The 8,089-nt window shown below is 43.7% G+C and overlaps 1 protein-coding gene across 3 annotated transcripts in view; it reads right to left on the reverse strand.

The window, feature by feature from the left end:
* Positions 1-6,491, reverse strand: part of LOC112261287 (mineralocorticoid receptor) — a 97,525-nt gene extending 91,034 nt beyond the window's left edge. For all 3 annotated transcript variants that reach the window (XM_042329668.1, XM_042329667.1, XM_042329669.1), the window contains exons 1-2: positions 6,029-6,491; positions 2,212-4,158 (exon numbers count right to left, since the gene is read on the reverse strand). In XM_042329668.1, coding sequence (XP_042185602.1) covers positions 2,212-4,139 — 1,928 coding nt within the window. In that variant the 5' untranslated portion in view covers positions 4,140-4,158; positions 6,029-6,491. The remainder of the gene's footprint in view (positions 1-2,211; positions 4,159-6,028) is intronic.
* Between the last annotated feature and the right edge of the window lie 1,598 nt (positions 6,492-8,089).

Raw genomic sequence — 8,089 nt, forward strand, 5'->3', positions numbered from 1 at the left:
TGTACGCTCTCGTTGGTTGGCCCTCGCTTCATACTCGTCGCCAAATCCACTGGCTACAGGTTATCTACAAGTCTCTGCTAGGTAAAGCCCCGCCTTATCTCAGCTCACTGGTCACCATAGCAGCACCCACTCGTAGTACGCGCTCCAGCAGGTATATGTCACTGGTCACCCCCAAGGCCAATTCCTCCTTTGGTCGTCTTTCCTTACAGTTCTCTGCTGCCCATGACTGGAACGAATTGCAAAAATCTCTGAAGCTGGAGACTCACATCTCCCTCACTAGCTTTAAGCACCAGCTGTCAGAGCAGCTTACAGATCACTGCACCTGTACATAGCCCATCTGTAAACAGCCCATCTATCTACCTACCTCATCCCCATACTGGTATTTATGTATTTATTTATTTTGCTCCTTTGCACCCAGGTATCTCTACCTGCACATTCATCTTCTGCCAATCTACCATTCCAGTGTTTAATTGCTATATTGTAATTACTTCGCCACCATGGCCTATTTATTTCCTTAACTTACCTCATTTGCACTCACTGTATATAGACTTTTTGTTTTCTTTTGTTCTACTGTATTATTGACTGTATGTTTTGTTTATTCCATGTGTAACTCTGTGTTGTTATATGTGTCGAATTGCTACGCTTTATCTTCGCCAGGTCACAGTTGCAAATGAGAACTTGTTCTCAACTAGCCTACCTGGTTAAATAAAGGTGAAAAAATATATATATATTTCTCTTTGGGAAACATCTGAGTATCAAGGTTTTGTAAGTCAGGAGGGGATACCATTTGCAGATTTGTTTAGTGGTTCCTGCACTGACTCGAGCTGGTAAAAATGCAATAATAAGCAGGGCATTTACAGTGTGTCATGTCGTGCATACGTTTACGACTTCGGTGATCAGCTCAGATTCTATACCACCATTAATATACATCCCCTCTGTGAAATGAAAAAAAATGAAGTAATATATCACACCAAAAACAACTCTCAAACTCTCCAAATACCATAGAACCATAATCATATCTTCATATCTTTAAATTAACTGTAAACAAATAAACTCCTTCTGCAAGGAAGGGATTCCTTATGTAACTCCTTCACATACTGAAATTGCAACAAAGTTGGACAATTTTTTCCAATTTCCTGGTTGGTTTCATAGCTGTGATACTTTTGTTTTATTCATCCTCGATCTTAATATCATAATGCTGTATTTAGCTTCACACTCAACTGGGACATCAGATAAACTGTCCGAACAACAACGGTGTCAAAGTTAGACGTTGCCATACAGTACATACATACATGCCTGTGCAAAACAAAACGTTTTTCTGCATGTTTGTTTTTGCTTGGTGGCCGGGGCTCTGCCCTGCAAAGGCGACTGTTTGTTTCCTACATCTGGCAACAAAAACATGTGATCAATCATTCATAATCATTTATGACGTCGCCACATAATGGCCGGCCCAGGCTCGTAAAAATATATTTGCATTACACAAGGTCCCTTCAGGACCTCTCAATAACAGTACAATAAATGTTGTTTTTGTCCATACACATAGCTCTGATAAGAGAACAAACTTTAGCCTCTGTTAGATACAGTAGAGAATAGGGCCAGGGCAGCAGTGTATGTTGCGATGTTACTATCTCATGCTGGACCCCATCCCTTAGTTCCTGTTCTCCCAGCCAAGCCAACATCCCGCTACTTTTCCCTTTCCCAAGCCTTGTTGTTATTAGTATTTTGGTAGTCCCCAACTCGGAGCAAACACCCTTCTTTAACCTCTCAGTCCTGAGCAACATGGTCTTTAAGTCAGACACACTGTCCCCTTCATTCATCCTGTCACACTGTAGTAAACAGACTCAGTTCCACCCGAAAGCTATATAGCAGGGAGCATCTCTCTGCACATGAGAGCCCTTGGATTATACCACTGGGTGTGCTTTGTGCAGATGCTGTGGACAATCCATCATGTCTTATAACAAGTCTAAAGTAACATAAAGTAAGAAGTCTAAAGTAATAACAGTTTCTGAGCCAGCACTCTTACTGTACTGGAGTTGTGCAGCAGCACTACAATCCCACAATGCTGTTTGTTTTCTCCTTCAACTTTTCTATATTGAAAGTAACAAACATTTCTGAGACAGCCAGCCGCTCTTACTGTGCTAGAGTTGTGCAGCAACACTACAGTACCCACAATGCAGGTTGTTTTTGTCCATACATCGATTTCTTTCTTACCTTGACATGCTGTCTGGCATGCAGCCGTGACCAGGATAGCCCTCTCCTCTTGGACCCTGCGACATGCCGGGCCGGGATTTCCACGACTCCATTAACGCGGTAACAGGCGAAATTAGATTCAACAAGGGGTTCGTCCCGTGATCCCTAGGGTCGTGCCGTGAGAAAGACATTGTCCCCTGCGCTCCGATCTGGTAGTGAAACGAGTGTCCGCCTGAATTAACACCCACAATGGCCGAGGTGGGCACAACGTTGTTGTTGTTCTCTTGGTAGTAGCTGCCATCGTTGTTCTCTTGTTTAACTTTAGACAGGAGGTTGTGGGGGAACACGCCGGCTTCGTAACTGCCATTCATCTCCGTGCCCGGAGGTCCCAGGATCCCAGAGAGACTGTATTCGTCAATGTTGTCCCTCAGAGACAAGTAGGTAATCTCGGACGGACCTGACTGGAAGAGACCCATAGAGTGTTGCTGCTGCTGCTCAGTGTAGCACTGAGGATTCATGCATCCGCCGCCATCTTTGTTTGGCTCACTTTTTACCTGTGTGATGAAAGGTGAGCCATTGCCGGGGCAGCCGCTGGCCTGGTTACACTTTGTGTTGTTGCTACCATTACCCAGACACATGCTCCTATAGTCCGTGTCGGGTTCATTCTTGATGAACTTTACCATACCCATGTGGTCCAGGCCTACGTTGAACATCTCCCCGTCCACGCTCTCCACCTTGGGGAACTCAAACTCCTTGAAGTCCTGCTGGTCTCTTCGTCCTTCGGGACTGTTGGAGTCATTCTGGACCAGGCCCAGTTCACTAGCAGGACTGGACACAGCAAAACCACCCCCACCGCCAGAGGGGTTCCTGGGGCTCGAGGACATTGCCATGGGGCCCCCGGTGGTCGGACTGGAGATAGACAATGAAGCCCTCATGTTGTTGGTGCTGCCAGTGGGGCTGGAGACAGACGATGACCTCATGTTGGTAGAGGTGCTGCATGACGGTGGGGAGAGCACGCTGCTCATGCTTTGAGGGCTGGAGATGGGCGAGCGCATCACGTTGAGGGGGCTGGTGAGCGGAGGCGACCCCACCGTGCTGGAGCCTGCCGGGCTGCAGGTGGCAGAGTTCCTCCTGTGGACGTGGTTGTGGGCCAGAGCTGGTCCGGCAGCATTATGCTGGTTGACGGGGTTACTGATGGTCGTACAGGCGAACGGCCCCCCAAAGCAGGTGGGGCTGGTGGTGGACGAAACTAGGTTGTTGCTGCCCCCGGGGCTGGAGATGGAGCTGGGCGTCTGGGGGCTGCAGGACAGAGACAAGCCCAAGACGGCTGACCCTGCTGGGGTTCCAGATGAGCAGCAATCCCCTGGGGTGGAGCTAGGCTGCTTCGGGAACCCAGTAGAAGGGGACTTCAATTTGGGGCTCCCCCCGGACGCAGCACACTGGCTGTCCTCGAGACAGGGGCGCCCGCAAACTCCCGCTGGGTACATCTTCCCCGGACTACAATGACCCCCCTGTTGGCCGAAGCCGCCAAAGTCTGTGGCCTCCCTGGCCGCGTTCATATACAAGCCCATGGACTCAGCCACAGTTTTGGACAGCTCCTTGGAGTCCATCATCTCTGGCTTCCTCCCATGGAGGGAACTGTTAAAGAGGGGGAGAACAAAAGGCTGGTGTTGGTTCTGGGTCAGTTTGAGAGTAGGCTGCTGCTCTGGCTTCTTCTTCTCTTCGTTGTTATTGTTACTCTCCTTGCTGTCGGCTGTGTTGCTGCTGGGGGAGCAGCTGACATTGACTATGTCCATCAGGACATCACTGTTGCTGTTCAGGTTCAGGCTGTCGGCCTCCTCGGCTCCGCTGCAGCAGTAGTCCATGGCACTGCTGGGGACATGGGACCATCTGTTCTTCTCTGTGTCCGTGGATCCTTCGAAGAAACTTGGGTATCTTTTGGTCTCCATCGTTGGGTCATTGATTTACCTGCAGGTTGAAGGAATACATTAATGTGATAAATGCTGTTTAAATATGAATTGTGGTAGGGTATTTTTTATGCATTATTCACATATCATGCAAAAGCCGCTGGAATCTCACATTGCCGAAGCTGAGAGCATACTACTGAATATAAAAACTGTAATTTAACACGAATATTTATTAAATCATGAACAGTGTAAAGTATTTATTTAATGGGTGGCGATTTCATTAAGATTGACTTAAGTGTGTTTTATAGCGGGAATATTTTGCCAAACATCGCCTGTATCGAAGTGAAGTATCCTTTTAAATCAGCAAGCATTTTCTCTGTCAATCAAGTCAGTCATTTCTGGAAAATCATTTAGACATTCCTCCTCACTTAGTTAACTGTTTATTTGCTTTGGATTTTAAACTAAGAATCCCTGAAATGGTTATATAGGGGAACTTTGTCTAAGGCACGGTGTCCCAAATGGCACCCTATTCCCTTTAAAGTGCACTACTTTTGACCAGAGCCTTATGGGGGAATAGGGTGTCATTTGGGACAGAGGGGGGGGGGTCATGGAACGATTATTAAATTGATTAGATTGTGTGTTGTCATGTCTGAGTAATAATAGTTCTATGACTCAATTCCCGATCACACCTTATCATACATAACAAGTTCCTTATTATAATGCATTTCTTTAGATGTATGACATGATAACTTCTGGTTTGCAGGAGTAATTGCACTAACTGTACTATTAAATCGCCAAGTCAGTACAGTTTGATTTAAAAAAATAAAAAATACATGACGTGCTTTTATGTCCATTTCCTCCTCTTGGGCACTTCCATTGGATAGAGACAGACCCAGCGTCACATAAACTTTCATCACGCCATTCACGGATTGGTCCGACTATTCTGTCAATCCCTTATTGTTTTTTCAGACACAACATAGCTGCGACATAACTTGAAAATGGTATCTATCTTTGAGCGTCTTCTGGAAAACATATAACAACTTTCGAGAATAATTCCATGCGCAATATTGACCCATGCTATCACATTTAGCCCTTTATATTATGCGTAATGTAATGCTGTTGTTCCTAAATTTATACTCTGGTAAACTTATGTTGTAACCTACTGTCAAAGAGAAGGACTGAAGAAAAACACTGATATTTTGATTGAATTGACCTAATTACGGGTTAGGCTATACTAAATGAGAACGCTTATGAGATAGGATAGTTGTCGACGCACAAACTACAAAAACAGGTAGGCTACATGCCAGGTTGTAACGACAGATGAAGGCTGCAATATTTTGGGGGGCAATCTGATCTACCAAAATGAACATCACAGTTTTGACATTGATGGCAACTGATCGAAGAGTGTGCAAAACTATTTCAAAAGTGCATTAATAGTTAGAATGCAGGTCATTTCAGACATCGCAGTTCCGCAATGACAGCAGAGCAAGCCGTACTCTTATCCATTATTTCTTATTGTAAAGAATGATTATCTGATGGAAATGTCGCTGGAGACAAAGTTCAAGTTGTTATTAACTGATCTTTGAAAAGTCATAAACAACTGATTTTAAGTTTAGATTCCATAATAAATAAATGCGCCAATAGCTTGCTGGGCGCAAATAAGTCAAATTATTGTTATTATTATTAAGCTATTTTTATTGTTTAGAGAGAAAGAGGGCAGCCTTTAATTGTATTTATAGCCTACACTGTAGGTCACAATCTGCCTGAGCGGTCGCCCAGGATATAGTTCAAAGTTAAAGATTTCCTGGGGATAATTCAGGTGACCATTAAAGTGATGTACATTTCGTTTAGGGAGTTGACATATTAATCTAAGTATTATAATAACCACAAGACGTTTACATACCTCGAGCTATATCATTCGGCGCCCTTACCTTAATTACGACATTCAGATTTGTCAAGTGGCTGTGTTGCTGGGCGGCAATAATCCAGAAGAGAGAATAAAGACACGAAACCAAGCCTATACCTTATATCTTCTTCTTTACAATATCCCCCTCATCAGCTATTCTGCATTTTCTCTTGCCATACATCCACTAGTTTCAGTTCTGACAGCTCAACGCACAGAACAGTAGGCTAGAACTCTGCTGAGCTGCGTAGCCTATATCACTCGTAATCCTCAACATCAAGACGCTGCTTTGACACACCGATCGAGAGCGACAGATAGATCGGACGCATCAGATATTCTCACATTCGGACCATAATTCCGCAGATTTATGATTTTCTAGCCCTTCGATAGAATGACTGATAAAAACAGCGAAGGAGTCAGACAGACTTGCAGTGCGACGTCATTCTGTGCACATGAACCCTCCTTCTGTAGCGAGTGCAATACGAACTCTGAAGGGGTGGCGGGGACGAGAGAGGGAGAGGGAGGGGAGTGCGTTCGGTCGCACCTTTATTACATTTGAAGTATGGTTGAGTTTCTCCGTTTTAATACTTAATACTCAAAATGCTTTTTGGATAGGAGGAGACCCTTCTCAAGAGCGTTGAACGAGATGAAATAAACATGACAGCTGTCAATTTTTTTTTTAGATAGTGTAGAACAGAATAATACATTGCAGTAGGCTATAAATACGACATATACTAATAGGCCTAAATTCAACATGAATAAAATACACATTAGGCCTATTCATGTTGCAAAAATCAGGTATATTATGCATAGTATGCATCGTTTACCACTTTGAAATCTCAGTATTGCTCTTTGACAATGGCACTGTGCTTTGCAAGGCTGACATTTTGCACATTTATCTGTAATAATGGGCTGGTGTGGGGTTATACTAACTGTATGCCAACTTGTTGTTTGAGTACTAGACAAAAACATCCACAGACGTGGATATATGTTAATAACTGTCTGACATATAGGGCATAGGTCTAATGAGACTGTTACATCTTCCCCCTTGGCAGGAACTGGCTACATAATCTATCAACCTTTCTTAGTCAGAGATAGGTTATGAAGATAAAACCATCAACAACAGTAAGTGTTTAGTGCCTATGAATCATAAATAAGCATCAAATGATCCTTAATGATGATATGTAGTGGGCATAATACATGATAATACACAAGTCTTGTTCAGATGATTAAAAAAACATTCTGCTGTGTAGTGTTAGCAGAGTGAAATCAAAACAGGATGTTGGTGCTTTTCCTCTGACTACATCCTTTGATCTTAGATAGGAGCGACTAATAACCCATAATATATAAATACCAGCACACTGGACACGTCACTAAGTCATATAGGTGAATTCAGTGATTTTCTCTCGGCTTTATAGCCTATATGCGATACAGTGGAGCTCAGTTTTAGTACAGTATTGCAACATGTTATGACTGGAGAAATTGTGTCCACAGGATGGCGCTATATTTCAGTTTCTGATCTGGCACTCCAAATCGTATCAAATCAAATTGTATTTGTCACATGCGCGGGAATACAAGAAGTATAGACCTTACAGTGAAATGCTTACTTACAAGTCCTTAACCAACAATACAGTTTTAAGAAAAATAAGTGTTCAGTAAAAAATAAAAAAGAACAGTAACAAATAATTAAAGAGCAGCAGTAAAATAAAAATAGCAAGGCTATATACAGGGGGTACCGGTACAGAGTTAATGTGCGGGGTCACCGGTTAGTCAAGGTATTTGAGGTAATATGTACATGTAGGTAGAGTTAAAGTGACTCTGCATAGATAGTAAACAGAGAGTAGCCGCAGCGTAAAAGGGGTGGGGGGTGCAATGCAAATAATCTGGGTAGCCATTTGATTAGCTGTTCAGGAATCTTATGGCTTGGAGGTAGAAGCCGTTAAGAAGTCTTTTGGACCTAGACTTGGCGCTTCGGTACTGCTTTGCCCTTGCGGTAGCAGAGAGAACAGTCTATGACTAGGGCGGCAAGAGTCTTTTACATTCTTAAGCCTTCCTCTGACACCGGCTGGTATAGAGTTCCTGGATGGCA

Source organism: Oncorhynchus tshawytscha, linkage group LG11 (assembly GCF_018296145.1).
Source record: "Oncorhynchus tshawytscha isolate Ot180627B linkage group LG11, Otsh_v2.0, whole genome shotgun sequence".
Lineage (NCBI taxonomy): Eukaryota > Metazoa > Chordata > Actinopteri > Salmoniformes > Salmonidae > Oncorhynchus > Oncorhynchus tshawytscha.